At 36.3% G+C, this 21,293-nt stretch overlaps 1 protein-coding gene across 1 annotated transcript in view; it reads right to left on the bottom strand.

Annotated features, from left to right (window-relative positions):
• Positions 1 to 796: 796 nt before the first annotated feature.
• Positions 797 to 21,293, bottom strand: part of VAV3 (vav guanine nucleotide exchange factor 3) — a gene marked incomplete at both ends in the record, with an annotated part of 175,846 nt that continues 155,349 nt past the window's right edge. Inside the window, 6 exons of the mRNA XM_082484521.1 lie at positions 797 to 838; positions 2,593 to 2,744; positions 13,707 to 13,836; positions 18,368 to 18,455; positions 19,112 to 19,228; positions 20,973 to 21,007. Of these exons, the coding sequence (XP_082340647.1) occupies positions 797 to 838; positions 2,593 to 2,744; positions 13,707 to 13,836; positions 18,368 to 18,455; positions 19,112 to 19,228; positions 20,973 to 21,007 (564 nt within the window). The remainder of the gene's footprint in view (positions 839 to 2,592; positions 2,745 to 13,706; positions 13,837 to 18,367; positions 18,456 to 19,111; positions 19,229 to 20,972; positions 21,008 to 21,293) is intronic.

Below are 21,293 nucleotides of genomic sequence, written 5' to 3'. Positions count from 1 at the left end.
TGTCACGACTATCCTCAGTTGAACTTTTATGGTCAACTGCTTAAATGAAAAAACCTCACACAAAAAGACTTGGGATGACAAATAAAGGATCCCACAATTCCACTTTGTGGATGCTTTTTCAAGCAATACCACATCACTACACCTTTTTAAAATGTTGTCTTTAAAGAAACTGTTAAATGTTTAGGCAGGACCTCAAAGTAGTCAGTTAACTAATTACATATGCATGAATGCTACTTGTGTTTACTACGTTCATATTTCCTTCAGAACGTTTTTGCGAGTGTAAAACTGTTTGTTAGGTGATAAGTAAAGTAGTTTGATGTTTCAAGACAAGTCTACTGACTATACTTTATGCCCACTGGAATGACTGAACTCTGTTTTCTGCACGCAGTGATAAGGAATAATAAGCCTTCATCTCCTTGTACCATCACAGATGCTAGCTAGAAGAAAAGAGACTTATTAAATATTCAGCCATAGCTACTATTCATGGTGTAGTACAGGGTGAAATGAAAAGGAGCATAAAGAAATTTGTTTTCCCGACATCCTCTGGGAAGGTAAGGGTTGGACTTTGTACTGATCCCCAGTGACTGCAAACCAGCAGGTTGTTTCTTGCACAGCTCTGGGCAAGGTAATAATCTGTCAGCACGAACTTCTGTATAAATCCCAACATTAAGACTGGAAGGTTCAGACAGACAATAATGCTGCTGTTTAAATACTTAACAACACCAATAACACCTTGAAGATATTAAATCTTTTAAATCCCTGAAACTGCTGGTCAGCAGAGGAAAGTTTTTTTAATTCATTCGTCCTCTTCAACATAAGTTGATGGAAACCAGCCCACCTAAAAATGGAAAAAGCAGAACAAAATAATACGTGAGATGCACGTGGGGTTTTTTTTTTAAATGGCCGAACTATGCAAAACAAGGACAGGTCTGTTTAGTAAATATAAGATTACAAAGATAAACTTGACTGACCTGCCACAGTTAGGCTTGGTACATTAAATAAAAGAATAACTTGCAGATATGACAATTTGGAGACTAAATCCCCCTCCCCAAAAAAAAAACTTTCGCCCAAACTGGAACTCTAAGCATTCAGAAAAAAAGTCTAGAAATCTCAAGAGCAGAAGTAGTTTTACTACAGGCAGGATGCTGCTATTTTGTGAACGAGCAGTTAAATATTTAACAGGCTTCGGTCAGGTCCAGGGAATCCTTACAAAGGAAATAGAGACTATTTTGATTGCACTACATGGAGTTAAATTCCATTACTACCAACAGGAGCGATAAATAAGACAGAACTGGAAGGGAGAGTCCAGAATTTTACACTTCATAAGTTATAATGCTGTCTCCATTCTGAAATTAATGATGTGTCAAATAAGGATTATGTAAGACATATAGGGAAGCAATGCCATCTATTTCTTATTGTCTTATCTATTTGCTTTAAGTTTTTCACTCAGACTTCTTTATACCTAAGCCAATTTAACACTCACGGAAGACCTCAAAACCAAACCTAGAGCATGATTGGAAGGAGTAACTGCATGAATTTTGTTTTAGACTACCTTGCCAAAACATGTCTGGAGGTGAGCTTATGATCTGAAGTCCAGGCCGTGAAAGCTATCAGAAAGAATGCTAGTATATAACAGGGCATCCCTTAGGATGTGGGTAGCTGCATTAGAATGAGATTCTCGTTTTTTTTTCACATGTGAAATGTATATAGGATGACTGCTGTTTCTTCTGCTTCCCTATTTCTTCTTGCGTAATTGACCATTTCACTTGAAGATCATAACCAGGCTCACGTACATTAAAAACCAAGTTCTCCAAATTGCATAAAGCAGTAAATCTGGACTTCTACTTCAACCAGACTTGCAATTTTCATTCCCAGCTTCCAGCCGATCTACTTTCTTTCACCTTATGTTTCTTGAGCCTGCATCTCAGCCCTTTTGACTTGGAAACAGCAGCCTTAAATACTTCTGACTAATCTGCATTAAAAAGCAGTATACTAAGATTGAAACAATATAGCCTTTATAGATCAAAACTGAAACTTTACTTCCATGCAAGTCTAAGAGTGCAGTGCAAAGTGACTTTGTAAAAATCCCTGCTAAATATGCCACTTCATATGAGCCACATTTTTAGAGATCAAAGAAACAGCCTCCTATAAAAAAGGTGGCTGATTCCATTGCATTATAATCTGGCAGAAAGGTGTGGAAATCTCTCTGTGTTAAACTGCTAAACAGACTTCCACAGCATCAGAAACCAGAGCTTTTGACCCCGAATACATGTGTGCAACACAGTTCAAGAAACTCCAGCTGTAGCTGTACTATTAATCCGGGTTATTTTCCAACCATATAATCTTGCCCAAATATTCAGCCTGGTAGGTCACATTAAATAACCAATTAATTTAGATGCTAGGAAAGCTGCCTGGCAAGAGTTCTGCCTGGCTCCTTTGAAACAGAGATGAGAACGTGTTGTATCTTGTGAATTTAAATATACAAAGAAGGTTTATGATGTAGAAACACACCTTTTTTTTTTAAAAAAAACCAAAATCACTGTCAGTGAAGGCAGAAATGAGACAAAGAAAGAAAAGACCAAACCACCTTACCCTTCCATTTACTTCACCTCTCCACCAGCCATTCGCACTCATCTTTGTATAAATTTTGACAACATCCCCTTTCAATAAGGACAGTTCTCTCATGTCTCTTGCACAGAAGTCATACCTGGCTATGGCAATGCCTATCACCTTTGGGCTTAGCACTGAAATGAAACAGACATTGATATTATTAGCATTTGTTGATTGAAGGCTACTAAAGTAATGTAAATAGCAGTACTGTAAATATAAAACAATTATTTCACTACATACACTGGCATTAATTTTACGCAAATATGAAAGCATCTGTACTACACAGATCAAGAAGGTGAATGGTGTATAGAAGTTGAAGGTATTTTATGTGATTTTTAATAGCTATTTTTATTTTCACAAAAAACCTCAAACTAGATGAATTGTATAAAGTATCTTCCAGACCAAAATTGCTAAATACATTTGCAATTATTGTATTTTTGTGCTACATAATAAAACTTGCTGCCAGTTACATGCATCAACATATTTTACAGGTCACTAGTTTCTTTCCAAAGGAATTATTAGCATTTACAGTTGATTTAACTTTAAACCTCTAATGAAGCAAAACAAAGAATAAGGTGCTGTTCTTTCAAAAACAACTTCCAAGTTAAATATTAATGTGCTTAAAATTGTAAGCCAACATCAGCATGAACAAAAAAGTAAAGAGTTTCCACAGGAAACTCATATGGATCATTTGTTACAATCCACATGAACATTGGCTGATGTAAATCTACTCTTTTCAGGCATGCATTCTGTAAATCACCAATGAATTTATTCCACAAAACTTTTCATGAAGAAAAAAATCCTTCTGATTTTTTCCCTAAGTTTCAGTGAAATTAATAGTTAAAAATTTTAAGCTACATCAATACATAAGCATTTTGCCACTGTAAAGCCCAGACATTTTAAGCAATAAATAGTTGTGAGATATTTTTGAAAAGCAAACGTTAAAAAAATAATTTCAAAAACCAACCTCCCTCTCCCAAATAATTTTACAGGAAATTACATTTTTAACCCTGATGTAGAATGTCCAACCTTGCAAAATAAACCCTCGACTCTTCCAATTAGCGGAAAATGGGCATAGCACCTAAGAGATAAAGGCCTTTGACCTGAGCAGTTTAGAAAAAACACTTACTACTCTACTGCCCTTTGTAGTTGCATTATTTGGCCAAAGCATCCTTTTTAAATTTTTTTCCATTAATGCCATTTTATTTTGCAGTTGTTTTCCTATGTAAGTCACTGTAGATAGGAATTTACGAGCACAAGCAGGCTTCCTACTGAAAAGATTTCAGAAGAATTCATCATATGATCATGATGGGTGACTTGATATTATGTACATATAATCATCTTTTTTCTTAGAGTCCTTTCCAATTTCTTAGAAATTCCCAATCGTCTTTAGGAAATAGGATTAAGATTCTAGTCTTAGCAATGCCTTCAACAATGTAATACTAAAAGTTCATAGCTAGTTGCCTTTAATTTAAATTAGGAACACAAAATCATAGAATCATAGAATCAGTGAGGTTGGAAGGGACCTTTAAGATCATCAAGTCCAACCATTAACCTACCCTGATAAAAACACCACCACTCCTAAACCATGTCCCTAAAACATGGCAAATGAGCTAGAAAATCTTGACAGCATCACCTCTGCTTGTATTTAAGATTTCTACTGACCCTACTGGGGACATTTCATAGAAACAGAGGATTTTGCATAACAGTATTAAATATATGACAATCATTATATATTCAAATATTTTTAGCTTACAGAGACGATACAATTTATTTTAAAATAACAACAAATAATATGTTTAAATTACTATTTTTTTATAAAAACAGCCTAAAAATCTGGTTTTGGCACCTTCTTTTATACCATGCCAGTAAAGTTTAGTCCAACATTTCAGACTGCTTATGTAGAGTATACTTATCAGATACTTGATACAGGACATATAAGATACCATATAAAAGAAAATCAGCATCTCAATTTATTGCTTATATTTACACTATAAAGATGATGTAAAAATCTAGGTGATATATTAAGTAAATTAAAGTTCAAACATACTTTTTCCCCTCTAAGTCAGATGTAGATGCTACCTGTTTAGATCCTGACATGAATATTATGTCCTATACCTTATCAGGGTTTCAGTAATCAATTTTACAAGGAAAGAGGACATCATGGCCAGCAATTGTTTTGGAGAAAGAAAAAACAAAAAGAGCAGTTATTGATTGTAAGGTCAGTAACCATTTCTAGGTGTGCAGCAATATCACTGGCAGATTTGGGGAAGCATCACAGGATGGAAGGAGTGATTCTGGGGAGCAGGGTATCATTTCAGATTCTAGAAAGGTGATAATGGGGCAAGGAAGAAAATTACACAAGGCAAAGATGAACAAATTTGGGAAAACAGGGAAGAAATGAACTAAGGAGGGAAGAAATGCATGAAAGAATAATAAAGAGGTGAAACACTGAGGAAAATCAGGACAGAAAAAGAAAGAGAGGCAGATCTTGGGGAAAAGAGGACTTCTCTTTTTCAAGTTGTGAAACCAGGAATGAAAAGCAGAAAGAAGCAAGAGAAATCAAAACCATATATCTCCAAAAGTCTTGAGGCAGAATTTAGATTAATTTAGAATCCAATATCCATATTTTCAAATAAAAGTGATGCTCATGATAGGCAATCTATAAAAGGAAGCCAGATGAGTGATGGAATACAAGAAAATGACAGTGCAAATTTTGGAAAAAAAATATTAGCCATATCTCTCTGGTGACATAGTCACAAAACCAACTTGAGTAGAGACCATCAACCCTAAATTCCCAATCAGAGCTGTTCCAAGATAAACGAAACTTGAGGGAAGACAGTCAGCATGTGGAAAGGACATCTGTACAGACGGGAGAGAGAAGAAACACTGAGTGAAGAAAAGAAAGAGGATCGCTACAGGGAGAATGAGGAAGGAGAGAAAGAATGGCATTAACAGCAGAGACTGATGAAAAGAAAGTGCCCAACAGGAGAATGTGAATGAGAAATTAAAGAGGGGGGGAAAAGAAAAAGCGAGGGGAAAAAAGCTATTAAGAAAGCAGTAATAAATAAACATTGTGCATTAGGAGGGAGATACTCAGAGGATTAACAGGAAACAGTGAGAAATCTGAGGGAGTTGAGTAAAAGGTACATGTGTGAATGACAAAAATACACTTTTGCTTAACCTAGCCTTTCCTTCTGCAAACAGGAGAAGAAAAGGCAGGGAACTAGGTCAGCTTTGATTCACATTAGAGTATGTTGGAAAAGTTTCTCATTGACAGTGAGATAGATGTGCTGCAAATTAATTTTAATACTAGTTTGGGCCATTGAGGAAGGAACTAGGATGCAAACAAAAGAGGCCCCATGTGATCACGGCAGGCTGGTCTAGCTCACCCTTCTGCCTGTGCTTAAATTCCACAAGGGTAAATGTAACATTATATAAAAGCTGTGAGTAGTTGTTTCTCTCTCCTTGTGGTATGGCCTCCTCATAATTCTGCAGCCATAGCCCCTAAGGGTTGCTCTTATGCATTAGTTTCCATGCTCCTTGAAGCAATGTACATTTACTCGCACCGTTTAACCAAACCTCAGTGTTATTATACAAGCATGGGCAGCACCTCCAGTAGCGCTCAGTAGTCAGCGTAACCCTTCTCCTGTGTTACCAACTTCCATATCAGCAGAACTAAGCCAGCTCTGAAGATCCTTTTGAAAATAACGCTTGTAATATCATGAAATAAGTATTTGTTCATTTAATGTAAGGAAGTTCTTTGGCTATTTTAAAAAGGATGGTTTTACTAAGAACATATGACACAGCCTATCTATCAGAATATGAAACCCCATTCAAACGGGTTAAATTAAGCTTGAATTATTACTAATCAATATTTTCCTTTAATATTTTGTACTTGTAAAAAGAAATACTTTATACAGCATATTGTCATATGCAAGTAACTGAATCCTTACCTACTGTTACAGTTACTTAAGAATTTTCTAATAAAGTGGTTTTTCATAGCAAAAAAGGAATATAATTAGAATTTGTTGAAACCTTATATGGGAATGTGTGAAAGGCTTAAAGTAACCCTGCGTGTTGATTGCTGTTCTATCACTGTAGGCAGCTTCACAATTTTGTTTTCATGGAACTGATAACCAGTTTCAGTAAAAACGGACTTCACGATCAAGTACTGTGCAGTTGAATGCAAGAGGTCATCCTCTATCCTCACCCAAAATGATAAAAGCTCACAGTATTTACCTACAAAAAAGCACCAAAACTTAACTACTTTGTGTTCTTCAATTCAAAGGAGGTGAGTGCTTCAGGCATTCCAGTTGAATGTCATGACCACAGGGTAAACAGCTATCCAGCATGGCTTTCTATTCATCTTTTCTACAGATGTGTATTTTACATAAGTAAATGTCAACTGGAAGAGTGCCTTAAAGCTTAGATTCTGAGTCAATGAAAGGAAGTAAAAGTATCTGCCTCAAAAAAATCTATATGTAAGGGAGACAGAAAAGGAAGAAACAGACTCCAAACCTGTGAACAACTGAGGGGCAAAATATTCAAAAGCGGCATAGGACATTGAAATTGAAACCCCTGCCATGAATTCAGGGTGGGCTCATCAGAGACACTCTCAGCACAAGTAAGCACACTAGCCATTCTGTTATCGAGCTGCTACCTACACCCTTTTCCCCTCTAGAAACTATGCAAAGCCTTAAGAATCCACCTCCGAGCACTAAGCCATTTGGATGGCCTCTGTAGGGCAGGTGTAAAACATACTACCTACTCAGATCTCCTAGTCAGATCTAGATTATGACTACATCTGTGTTTGTGCATGCTAGACACCTCCCCTTCCCTATCGCAAAAGCCAGCCCCAATCCTGATTTGCACAACCTAGGCAAGTCCTCCACCCCCTGTACACAGAGCTGTGTCCGTGCAACTTGAGTGGATGCTGCGTTCTCAACTGTAGTGGCTCCTTTCATGTGCTCGAAGGCATTTACCTTCCTACTAGCAAAATTCCTCTTGAATTGTCCAGCGGTGCAGTTCACTTCTTTGAAGACTAGGTCTTGGAGACCAGAGCAAGTCACAGCCATACTGATACGCTAATTGAGACTATCACTGCTACTACTTTAAGGATTTTTATGCAGTCTCTTAGTTTAAAATGTTTGCATTTACTAAAGCCAGAGATGGTTAAATGAGAATAAAGAAAACAACATTTAGAAAACAGATGGGTAAAATTAATTAACAATGTTAATGCAGAATTTAAAGAAAGCATTTTCTACAAAAAAACTACTGTATTCTAGGATGCTGCTGCAGTACGGTTTGCTGCAGGGATGGGACGAATATATTATTTATAAGCAGTAAAATTTTCAGGATCGTGCATTTGAACAAATACATTAAAATATATAGATGTCAACTACATAGCAAATTAATGGTTAAGTGATCGTTGATTGAATCTGCTGCAAGTATTGAGCTTTCCAACACCTATTCAAACTGCTTATTGCAATATACACTTTTTCAAAAGTTGATTTTTGTTACACTTCAAGAATAACATGTAATCACTCAGTTTTTGGAGTCAGAGAAGAACTGAAGTATTAGATTCGTCCCTTCCCTCGCTTGCTGCACACAGAAACAACAGAAACAAATTTAGAAGAAATATAAAAGCAGTAACGCAGTACCTGACCAGAAAGGAGTGGAGGAAGGGGGAACAAAGCTGTAGTCTGGAGGAGTTACAAAAGAAAACCCACAGAACAAAGAAGGGGCTTAGAGAAAGAAAGAGAAAAAGAGAAAAGCAAAAGAACATTGAAATATTGGCACAAGATTTAAATAATAGTTTTTTAACTATATAATTCATTGATAATAAGGAAACTAAGGTTCCCTACTAAGGATGTCTGGAAGGAAATTGACTATAATAACTAGAAAATTTGGATCTATGATTTAATTTTTAACAATTGCATTTTTCAAAAAGTAAAGTAGGAAGAAGACACCCATTCAGGGTTTCAGAGAAGCAAATTAAAACTGCAGACTCTTGCAAATATTTTCAGATTTAACAGAATTTTTTTTCTTCTTCAATTTTGTGTGCCCCACTTCTTACCAGTACAAAAGCAGGAACTCATGCATACATAAGAATTCCTCTAGAGCCCAGGAAGACTAGTCACACACCCTTAATTAGGAATATAGTCTAAGTACCAGTTGAACTGAGGTCTCTTAATATGCATGGGAAAAAGTATGCATTTTGCCCTGATAATCATTAACATCAACAGGAATTCCACAGCTAAACTACATCCTCTAAGGCCCAAACAGTATTGCTCATCTTTGCAGTTTTCCCTGACTTGAGAGAACACCCTTAAGCAAGCAAAAAAACCTTAATTTTGGCCTAGGCAGTACCAGCACATCATCCTAGTCCCTGTAACAACTTCCTCAGGTGAAAGGTTAGAGGTGCGCTTGCTCTATTGCCAAAAACCCTAGGGTCAACATATCTTTAAATACAAAATTAGATGAAATGAACTAAAATTGCTTCAAAATTAACTACAGTTTGTTGACTTGTTCTCACATTTTGTCCCTCATTTGAAGAGGCAATGAAGATATATAGTGTACAAAATCTAATAAAGTTGGGATTTTTGCTCCCAGCTGTGATTCAGAAAGGGAAGTCCATCCTCAACTGGATAAATGATAACGTAGCTTCTAAATGATGCCCAATAATATCTCTAATTACTGACCTAGAGCATTCCTTAAAAATGTAGCGGGACTATATTCACCACATACAGCTGCTTGCCTGAATCTATTCTTCTGACTACACATGAAACAAAAACATTTTGCTTCAAAATGGTTATTTGCAGGAATGACAACTAGAACTATTTTATGCAAGGAATTAAAAAAGAATCCCTGGTAGAGGTAATCATAGTTTTGTGCATCTTACCTGGATGAGTTTAGATACATTTGCGACAATGAAACTACCAGCATAAATAAACTAAACAATACTCATGCTATATTGTAACATTCATAAGCTATGGGTTATTTGTAAAAAAACAAAACAAAACAAAACAAAAACAAACAAACAAACAAACAAAAAACACAAAACCACCACAATATAAACCAAAAGCAGTTTAGGTTAGTATCTCAAAGTAATACAAAAGAAACATATTCCAGGGCCTCTTGTGCACTAGAAACTCCCTTCTGATCCTTCACAGTGATGAGTGTTTCTCCGCCTCTAATACTAAATGGAGTTTCTGAAAATGCATGAGGTTACCTGGAGAACTCCTTTATACTGGAGCTAGTAACCCCAGGTGACAGCTCTGTATGGAAATATGTTACACAAACCGAAAGGGCAACTTGACTGAAGTAGCGTGCCCATTCTTAGACACACAAAAACTGCCTTTATTTCTACAGAAATACAACAATAGTGTGCAAAAGTAGGGTGCAGGAGTAAAGACAGGTTAGGTGCCCTATAGGAGATGGCTGGTTCTTTCCTGTCCATACATTATCTTAATTTTTTGAGAATTTTTCTGTCCGATATAACTGGAGGTTTGGTTTTACACGTGAAATTCTGGACAACTAAACCTATGTGGGCAAGGAAATCCTACTAGATTTCTGAAGATAACTAGTCTATTTTTAAATGTCACTGATAAGGGTTTTGGTGTTGGCTTTTAAGGAGAAAGGCCAAGTTCTTTTGTTTCCTTAAGGGTTGGGATGACATTTGTTTTATTTTACTTTATTAACCGATACTTCTACACAGTTAATGCATTAAGTAGTAAAATGATGTGATGTAAGTAGTTAACATACCTACTTCTAGTCTACAGGTGATGAAAAACAGTCACTCAAATAGTACTCAGCTTTGTAATTTAGGTTATATTAAAATCATAAAGACTCAGATTTCTCGGTATGATTGTGCCCTGCATCAGCAGATTGGAATAAAGTGCCAAAAACTATTCTGTAGAAGAATGTCAACTTTTCTTCCATTTTTGCCTTTATTTCATTAAAAGGTCGATCATCCCTCTAATCTAATGTAAGAATTAGTATTATTCTGTGTAGCAAAACAAAATTTGATCATACTATGTCTGGAAAAGACTAGGACCGAAAAATTAAGAAGAAAGAATGTACCATTTCCCCAGAAATCTTCCTAATTAACTTGAATTTCTATATTGAGGAAAGTAAATGTCTGACAGCTTTTACAACCACGTTAAAAGTATACAATAACTATCAGAACAGTGGCTGACTTCTGCAAGACTATGAGACTAAAAAGCAAAGTTCTAATTAAAGTGGAAAGTCAAATTAACTATCCCCATAAAATGAAGATTTTTGTTCTAAAAATCTAGTAGATGCTGAAGGGAGAATCAAATTCCCTGATAATTTAATAGGTTACAAGGTGATTTATTATGATTCATACCAGAAATTATAAGTAAACTGAAATGGCACTTGATCTTCTTTCCTTCAATGAATAAATGAAAATGTAACAACTACAAAAAATGAATATAATCATGTTGTTCTAGAAAGTGAAGTTAATTTGGTATTGCCATTCAATTTCACAGCAGCTCAAAGACTTTGGCAGCAGAAAATGATACAACTCTGCCAAAGCCTACAGTCGTTCAACTCATGCTCTTCAGAAATACTTTGCCCACTTATTCTGTCAGTTATATATGCTAAAGACCAGCGGTTCTGAATAAGAAACTGATGCCTTTTGAAAAGATGGCCTCATTAAAAAAATCCAGATAGTCATGTGAATAGTGTAGTGCAAAATACTGAATTGAAACACAAAACCTCCTTAAAATCAGCTTCAACTGCCAAAGTCCATTGCATTCAGTACCTTCCACCCCGTGCTTGTTAAAATATGGTGAGTGTGACACTAAGTAGGTACACAACTGGAAGAAAAAAAGAGGAAAAGTGCCCCTCTCTCTTCAGCTGACTTCTCTGGCTTCCTTTCAACAACTGTTTTACTTGCACTCAGATTAAGTGGGAAGAGGTCAAAAAACAGCTGTGTGGTAGTTCTCACTGAGGGCTGTGAAGTGAAATCAATGTCCAACCACTGCCCCATGACTTACTGGCTTCCTCTACTAAACAAGACTGCAGCCCAGATTTTACCAACTTCTTTCCAAATTCAGCCCAGCAGTGTTCACAAAGCCTAGATATATAGTTATTCTAACATCAAGTCCCTAAACCTAACAGGATAGCTTTAAAACTGAGCAGCGTGACTCACAGATGGGGTGTTAATCATGGAAATTTTGCTTAAAAAAAAAAAAAAAAAACAAAAAAGAGAAAAAAACCCAACAACACACACTCATGGGGACATGCTAACACTTTAAAAGAAAACTGCCAAATCCATTAAATGAAAGTGTCATCCAGAGTCAATCTAGATAGGATAGCAGAATTCTGGAAATCTATTCAGATTTTATACGAGAAGTCTGAGAATTGAGAGGGTTTTCTGATCAGTTTGGCCTAAGACAAAACCTGCCATTTCCCACCAGCATAGTTTATAACATTAAATAGCTGATGTTTAATGTAGCAGAGATGCGCTTCCTCATCCCCTAGACTAAAATAAGAGCATCCCACACTCACTTCTCTTGTTCTTCCACATACTGTCTAAAAGGTCTTGTTAAAGGAGATGTTTTCTTTTGTATGCAGACTGAAGGTAACGAGGATGTACTATAAGTCTTGTATCCTGTAAAGTCTGAAATGATTTAGCTAATGTTCTTGCAGACTAGTAAGTTGGTGGACAGTATAGATACATTCTAACTGGCCTAAGGAAGGAAAGAAAAGAAATTGGCTCTGGTCACAGTCAATAACAACCAAAACAAATGCAAAGTAAAGTAAACTGGGCATATTCTCTCAACAATTAAAGCCTCAATGCTGTGAGGAGGCAAAGGATGAGGAAAGCACAAGAAATGGCAAGAGGAAGAAAAGCAAAGGGAGATCACAAGCTAAAGGAAGAAAGGATGGGAGAGAAATTCACCAAGAATAGAGATGTACTGAGATACAGCATAGCAGGGAGACAACTGACAGAAGTCTGGGGAGGCACTGAAAGAAAAGAGAAATGGCACAAACGAAGAGGAATTGGGAGATAGTGACAGAGTAAATGAAATGCACAGACACATTGGTTTCTTACAATCATCTGTCCTGAATTATTTTCATTTTAATTAGGAGACAAAGAAAGTCTCCAAAGTTATAGAAATGTTATGGAACAGAGGCAAGCAAGTAAACAAAAGCTCACAAACACAGCAAATGAAAGTAACACAGCCAGCTTCATCATCACAAAGACTAGACTGGACTCCATGGTCTTTCACAGCACCCTTCATATTGTGAAAATCCCCATTAATTTTCATTTTCCGCTTATTATCTGTTGCAGTACAAAGATACAGCCACTGTCTGCAGCACTGCAAATCTAATATTTCCTCTTTGACAGAAAGATTATATACTTTCCAGAAGCCAGCCATGTGGTAGCTTTTATCATTAACATTGAACTTGTACGCGTCCTAAAAATCATGCTAACTTCCACTTAAGCTGCAATAGGTTAAATAAAGGATACCACATGCATTGTAAGTCTTCTCCATTTATTTCTAAACTTCAAAACTTTTTAACTGCTATTTACATTGTACACTAGTTCATTAACTTTCAGAAGCTTACAGACCTGTAATAAACATTAAGGTTAAAAGGCAGGCATAAAAATAATTATGATACGGTAAATCTAATGGGAGTTTTTTGACAAGTTTATGTGGTATTACTAAGATGCTACTTCATATGGCTACACTACAAGACTGATTTATTTAAATCCCTTTTTAAGGATTAGAAATTGTCACAGATATTATTAACACTTGTAGCTGCATGTATGCAAATGTCTGAAAAAAAGGAGGCAGGATGCAGTTTAATCTCTCACCAGCATGCCTAATAGATTTTTGAATATCAGGGAGATTTTAAGTTTGGCAGCAAGACAAACTTGCTAGACATGTTTATAAACCTCCTGGCAGATCTGAATCTGCTTAGCTTCAAAAAACCTAGCTAAAAGCATTACCATATTAATTGGTTATATGTCAAAGATGGAAAATGAAGATGTTCAAAGTACCTTTTCCTTTTAATATTTATATGTCAGAAAATAATATACAAAAAATTGTAACACTCACAATTGCCACCTGTTCTGTTACTCCTTTGTCCCACTGAGTTTTCAGATTCTTTGTATGGAAATTGAAGAGTAGTATCCAAACTTCGAAAGCCTTCTTTGAGAGAGTGGTGCTTATAGTATTCTACGAGTTCCTTTCAAAAAGGAAAAATACTATGTCATTGGAAACTGAAATCACATCCTTTTCAGCATTCTGGTGTACAGTCAATGACAGCTTTATCATACAAGTGACCTTATTTTATGATACAATATCCCACAGTACATGTTTATTTTTAAACAATCAAGTATCCTAAATATTGACTGCTTTTACACTGCCACTTAACTTTTTTTGGTTTTGGTTGTTTTTTGGGGTTGTTTTTGGTTTTTTTTTTTTTAAGTAAAACCTTACTGTCAGAGTCAACATTTATTGCTCCTTTGAGCCAGGCTGAGCATGTATTTGGTTTTCTGAAGTCAGGCAGAAGGCAGGATCAGCTGCTTGTTAAATATATAACGGTAACTGTCTTTGTTTTCTCAAATTTCTTTTGCAATGAAGTCAACAACAACTTAATGAGCAGATACACAGTCCGTGTAAAATTCTCAAGGCTCTGCCATTAAAATTTATGGAGTTCGTGGCAGTGTGTGTGTGTTATCAGACAGTCATATAGTGCACCCTGACTGAAAAATCCAGCATTTCATGTTCTCCTCGGGTCCAATCAAAACATTTGTTTCCGTGCGTGTGTATATGTGTGCATAAATATAAACATATGTATGCACAAATATATATACACAGGCAAATTTTATATGTATGCACAGATTTTATATATATGCATACACACACACACATATATATATGAAAATATAAAAACCTGGCTCAAATAGTTCATGTAGGAGATAAGTTACTTTAGTTTCTATTCTAAAGAAGGCAACACCCATCAAAATACTGACAGCTCCTGTTGTTCCTTTGCAATCTTCAACCCCTGCTATTGCCTCTTAGGTAATAGCTAATTTGAATTAGCCCTAATAATGTCAGCGTCACACAGTTTGTACACAGAGCCTAGAATAAGACTGAAAGTGACCAGACAATTGAAAGCAAACATATTTCATTTGATTAATGATACTCAACTGTAGAGACATGATTTAGTAGCAATTTTGGTAGTTGTTAGGTTGATGGTCAGACTCGATCTTAAAGGTCCCTTCCAACATAGATGATTCTATGATTTCACTCTTCAGAAATGCAAGCACAAAGCAACGTATTTACTGTAAAACCCTTCACTCCTACCAGTAACTCAGTCATTTTATTCTACCTGCTTACATTTAGCTTTCCAAAATCAAAGCTGACCAAGCCAAGCTTGGGTCAAAATAAGGAAATAGTGTTGTGTTGAATCATTTCCTTCTAGTTAAGAAAAAATTTAACAAAATTATTAGCCCGTGAACAGCCTATATCAGTTCAGCGATGCATTAATTCCAGCCAAACAAAATGACTCTCAAATTATTTAGTCCAAGATCTAGTGCATAGACAGTAAGTTTGTGGTGATAGTCTTAAGATTATCTTCTGAACTGAATTCTGGATAACTTCACTCGCCACGCTGCGAGCTGTTGCACGTCTCTGAAACTGCTTGTAAGGCAAAGTCCAAAGCTAAGTAAAATCTACACCTGCTTTTAACAGTTCATGATCACAGGTCTGCCAGGCACTCTAGGTAAGCAGAAAGACCAGGAGACTAAGAACTGTTTCGGCTTTGTTGTCTGATATCAGCACAGTACACAAGCTACAATGTCAGCAACCAAATTTTCTGTCACCTATCATCACCGAGTACCCAGACATTCAAATTACCAAGGCAACAGAGAGGGCAATTTGTAAGTAAGCAGCATTCAAAGTATTATTTCTGGATAAATGGAAAAATAATTAGTATGAAACTTTTGTCACATTTTTGCACCACATAAGTCTGTAAGAATTATGCTGTTTGGTATAGATAGTAAAAATTTCAACTGGACAATTTTATTTGTTGGCAAAATAAGTAAAATGGTTCTAAACTGAGAAAAAAAAATTACTTTGGGTCACAAAGATTGACTTGCTTTTAAAAGCTTATTTTTTAATACCATTCTTCCATGAAAACCGTCAACAAAAAAACTAGCCTCTAAAACACTAAAACATTCATTGCACAAATCACAGTAGCAAGCTTACAAACAGCTAAGTAAGGTAAGTAGCCCCAGCCAGCGTGGACGGGGCTCCTCAGGAGCCTGTCACATTACCAGGATTCACACCAGCAGCAGACCTGACCTTCCACTGCACCTTGTCCTGCTTTACACAATCAGCACATTTTAATTACTCTTGTGAAATTTTTTCAAATGTACTATGAAAATTATGTACAAGAGCTCTTCTACTTTTGTTACCTCCAAAGTAGTACAGAACACTGTGTCACTGCAGATCACTACTTTAGGTTTCCATGGCTGCTGGCTTTGACTCTCTTCTGCTCCCAGTTCTACTTAGACTACTTTTGTTCCTCTCTTCTTCCAGATACTGTTACTTTTTCTCTTGCATCTACCCAGAACAAAGCAGCTGTTCCATGGCATATGCAAACAGTACTTAACACTATCACTTGTCTACTTACCTCTCAAGGGCAGACTTCATAATACCTAAAACTGAGCTATGAAATGACTTTTTCCTAATTGAATGTTACCAAGGCTAAATTGGTAGTGATGAGGGCTTTACATTCGAAATTTCTTTTGTCCTCTCAATTCTTTGATGCAATGCATATTCCATTTATTTCTTTTTTATCCAAGTTCGTGTCCTGTACTTCTACCTCTGATCATTCAGCTCTATTTTAAAAACTTAATCAGTGCATTAAACTGCATCGTTGCCATACGAAGATATCCAGCAGTATGCAACTCCAGCTCACATGCTTTATTAAGATCCTGAGAGCGCTCACACGTTCTCACCAATTTCCAGTGAATCACTTGCAGTGTTTGCAGACCAAGTAGCAACCTCCTTCGTGCATTTGAGGAACGCCATGATTTCTGTTGCTACCAAGGATAAAATCTCAGGGTCCTCAGCCCTAACACTGAACACTCCAGTGGTTTTAAAGTGTCAAATGAAGACATTAGAGTGCAGAAACAGCTTGGTGCATTCTTCATCAGGAAATTTATGTTCTTCCCATTCTAATGAGCACTTATTTTAAATAGGATCAGGCAAAGCATAGATTTCTGCTTGATTTTTTACCACTTGTAGGATGCTCTTGTTTTACAGAGTATCAGTGGTTAAATTAAAGTAATTTCTAAGGTTTCCTGGTTTTAAAGCTTCTCTCCCTACTCTTGTTTTCCATTGTCCTTCATTTTTATTTATTGTTTTAGAGTACTTGGATATGCATGCAGGAAGGCTGCAGCATAAATTTTAATCCAATTGATTGCACTAAAGATAATCTGTTGAACGAGCTTCCTTTAACAATGTATCAGAAAATGCTTAAGCAATAAAATCTTACAAATGCACTAAGTCTTGTGCCTTGTCCTCGCTGTCCCCTGGAACCGCTTTCATTGCCCCACAAACCTTGGGGCTAAGGGCTTTCCTCTTGACTTCAGCCTCAAAACCACCTTGTGTTTTCATTTTCCCAATAACCAGCAGATAAATACCGAATGTCCAGCCATTGCTCCCACACTAAAGGAGCCAGCATGCAAAGCTGTGCCTTGTTCTCGTTGACCCCTGGAACCGCTTTGATCGCCCCACAAACCTTGGGGCTCAGGGCTTTCCTCTTGACTTCAGCCTCAAAACCACCTTTTGCCATTTATTCAGACACCTTGTATTTATGAGTCTTGTCTGAGCAAAAGTTCAAAAAAAAAAAAAAAAAAGTAATTTCTTCCCAGTATGAGATGACTCTGACATAACATTGAAAACTCACTGATCTGGGCAGTTGTAACATCAAACTCTTATTTCTGGAAATGAACTATGCCCACGGTTGGAATGAAAGTTAATGAGAGAACCTATGTTTTGTATGTTATTACCACAGATCACTAGTGAGTGGTTTGCTGACATAGAGCGTAAGTTCGAAGTAGCCACGCAGTTGCTTTAATTTAGTCTAGTTGGTATTGACTCCAGATTACTGTTATTCCAACAAGGATTTCTAAGCTATTAGCAGTTTAGACAGCCCCATTCTCTAGCTGTACTTCTTTACCTGGTACACTAGGACCAGTAAGACGAGCCTCTCCCAAGTTTTTCCAGCCTCTCTGATACAGCTGTACCTTACATCCTTCTGCCTCCGAACTTACACATCAACAGGCATCATCATGTTCAGCAGTACATGCATACATGTGCTGGGCTGGGAAGGAACCTTCACTTAGCTACTTTTAGGGATCATTATTATATAGGGAAAGATTTCCAAACATATCAAATTCTCCTTTCAAGATTCAGCCTAACTCCATAGTGGGCTGATGCATGGGATTCAAATTCCTCCTCTCTTCCATATCGCTGCAAAGGGCACAGTCCAGTCCTATATATAGATATGTAATTTTAAGCGCATATTACCATCACTTAGAGCATAAACCATAAATACAAAAAATTAACCTATTAGCAGGTACGGACACAATTCAAATCTCTCACTCTCATGGCCTGTAATTTCACAAACCAAAGTAGCTCTCACTAACAGCAACAGCTATGTAGAAAAATCACACGTTGTTAAAAACTTAATCGATGCTTACCATTAAATTTTTAAATTTTCTGTTTTCTGCAATGTGGAAAAAGCCATCTCTTGTTAAAATCTTGATGTGTTTCACTTCGTTATTGTACCTGTGGGCAATGAATAACTTATGAATATAAATGTGTTTTTAATCAGATGCAATCAATAATTACCTGAGGCCATGCCCCAATAACACCACACGAACAAATTCTTCAGACAAAATATATATCTGTGCCAAGAAAAAGCTGACATCTAATTAACCAAATATATTTATTAAAGTACAGCTGGAGAGGTAGTCTGTATTCAGAAAAAAAGTCACAACTGCTCATTCTAATTAGGAATTCCCATATACTTCTTACTTTTATATTCGTGTTGATAAACAACACGAAAGCAAACAAGACCCTCACAATAATTTGCATCCGCAGAATTTATGAACCCAACATTTTACTGAAATGTCTGAAATGCAAAGGGCTTCAACAAGTTCTCACTGAAGTCAGTGAAACATTCTTACTCACGTCAGAGAAGCAGCCCATCGTTTCTGTAGACCCGTTTGCTACACCAGCATTATAAAACCATTGCTACCTTCCTACTATAAATTCTGGGTATTTTTCATCAACAACTTCAGTTTTCCTATATTGACTCTCTTAAAGGCTGTGTATGATTACATAAATTGAAACAGGGGTTTATTTTCCTTATTAATTTCAAATATTATTTAGACATAAGTAAGAACAGGATAACTTTCTGTAGGAGATCTTATTCCACTTACTTGATACTAATTGCGTATTCTCCTGACTCTTTGGTCCTGTGCCGCACCAGGTAAGTGCTATTTATTCTGTTAATAAGTTCACTCTCTGCTTGCAATCGTTCCATTGCTCCTGCAAACCTGTAACAGAACAATAAAAATTGCCTATGATTTTTTCAAAGCTTCAAAGATCTATCAAATACGCAATGCAGACTCCCAATATTCTGCATATGAAGAGGATCTAAAAATACATCAGCTGCAACTGAAAACCCTTCCAGATCTTTGACTGAAGAATAAAGCATGAAAAAAACCTGCACTGGGGGGGTGGGAATTTTTAATTAGAAAAGTACTTGTGCACATGTTGAAACCAATGCCTGTTAAGGAAAGTACTCAATCCTGAGCATTAGCTGAATGACTGCTGGGTTGAATGGCTCATAAACCCAAATGTTTTTCTGAATCATGTATTGCAAATGAAACAATAAAACAGTGGTCCGGAACCTTTGAACCTCCCTGAGTTATAGTGGGATTTATCTTGACAGAGTGGAAAATCAGCCCCTGGTAGTATACTGGGTCAAAAAAAGACCTATAGAAAAATTTGGTATTTATACAAGCACACTATTTTATTTGGTTTCATAATTATTCATAACTTCTAAAGGCTAAAGTTTACTGGGTAGACTAAACATCCACAAGCAAATAAAAAATTCAGCCTAATAGGTCCAAATTTGAAAGAGCTGATGCTAAGAGTTGGAAGCTAAGACAAATAAGTCACCAATTCTGCATCCTGACTGCATAAGTAGATTTGTGTCCTTACTCTGCCTTGCTGGTTTGGGTGGAACTTCATGAGAGGCTGTCAGCAGGCACTTATTTGCAAAGCTAGAGGTTAAAGTATTAATTGAGGAAAGTGACCTAGCTTCCAGGGAAATGATGCTTATTTTACCATTTTACAAAGAAGTCTAAAGGCAGCGAACATCATGGATCACTACTATGTAAAATTTCATACTAATACGTCACTACCAATTAGAAGGGAGATTTAAATAAAAAATATTTATGTTATGAAACCCGCTAGGGAACATGCATTTTGAAGTTTATCACAAAATATATGACTTTTCACAGCAAGTTTCAGCCTAAAATCATTTTTCAGTTAAGTATTACAAATCCTTAAAAGATAAAGACAGAAGAAAGCATATCATTGGCATCGAAGAAAATTATAGAAAAAAATGTTAGAATTTAATTTAAAATACCAATTTTAAACATTAAACTTTCTATTTGGCTTGTTATGGATCTAAACAAGTACTGATTTTTTTCAATTCTTATTTCACTTTTGGCAAACTAGAGGAAATCAGAACTCACATCTAAATGACAAACCATAACATCAGTGAAAAAACACAAGTGATGCTTGTTCTGTTCCCTCAGAATCACCATGTCTTTTCAAGAAGCGAGTAAAGAGTTCACACACTACATAAGCCTCAGACCAGCAGTGGTTGTAGCTTTGATATCTCTATCATCTTCTGTTTTTAAAGGAAATGAAGAATTATTCACGAGACAAAATTTATTTAATGATATTCCTTCTCTTCATTCACTTAACACGTAAGATCTGCTTGCACGCTTCATATTATACTCATCCCTTATTATTCTATTTCAGACTTCTGGGACCAAGGCTGCACAGCTACAGGCTTGTAAACAAAATGTCAAAATCGTTAAGCACTTAATATCAAAAAAGCTTTTAGGTGTTGCATGGTGTTGCTTTCCCAAACCATTACACAATGCCTTCTTCACAAGCCTACAAAGATTAAACCAATATAAATTAAATTGCAACAAACACAGTTCTCTTTCTATGACTGCTTCTTTCAAAGAGATTCTTGTAAGACTATAGAGAGGGACTCACCACAGTTGTGAAGAGTAGTCTACTGGTTTAGGAACCTAGAACATGAAAAGATACAAGTAAATGAGGATCAGATTTTTTCCTAATCAACACAAATTAGATAGCATTGATCTAATTGTCAATATCCAGGTGAAACAAGTTAAAAGAAACAGATGGTCTAATTAGTTTGCAAGTCTATTTTCTTTTGAAGGAAGTTACAAAAAAGGACAAATATTCCATACCATTCTGAAAATAGTACAGAATATTTTAACTCTTTGCTGCTGTGACAGGTTTTTTTACTTAATAGAACTGTCACACGTTTTTCTGACAGTGCCTACATTCAAA

Source organism: Vanellus vanellus (genome assembly GCF_965231255.1).
Source record: "Vanellus vanellus genome assembly, chromosome: 5".
NCBI classification, from domain to species: Eukaryota; Metazoa; Chordata; class Aves; order Charadriiformes; family Charadriidae; genus Vanellus; species Vanellus vanellus.
This window is presented reverse-complemented; position numbering and strand designations above follow the sequence as displayed.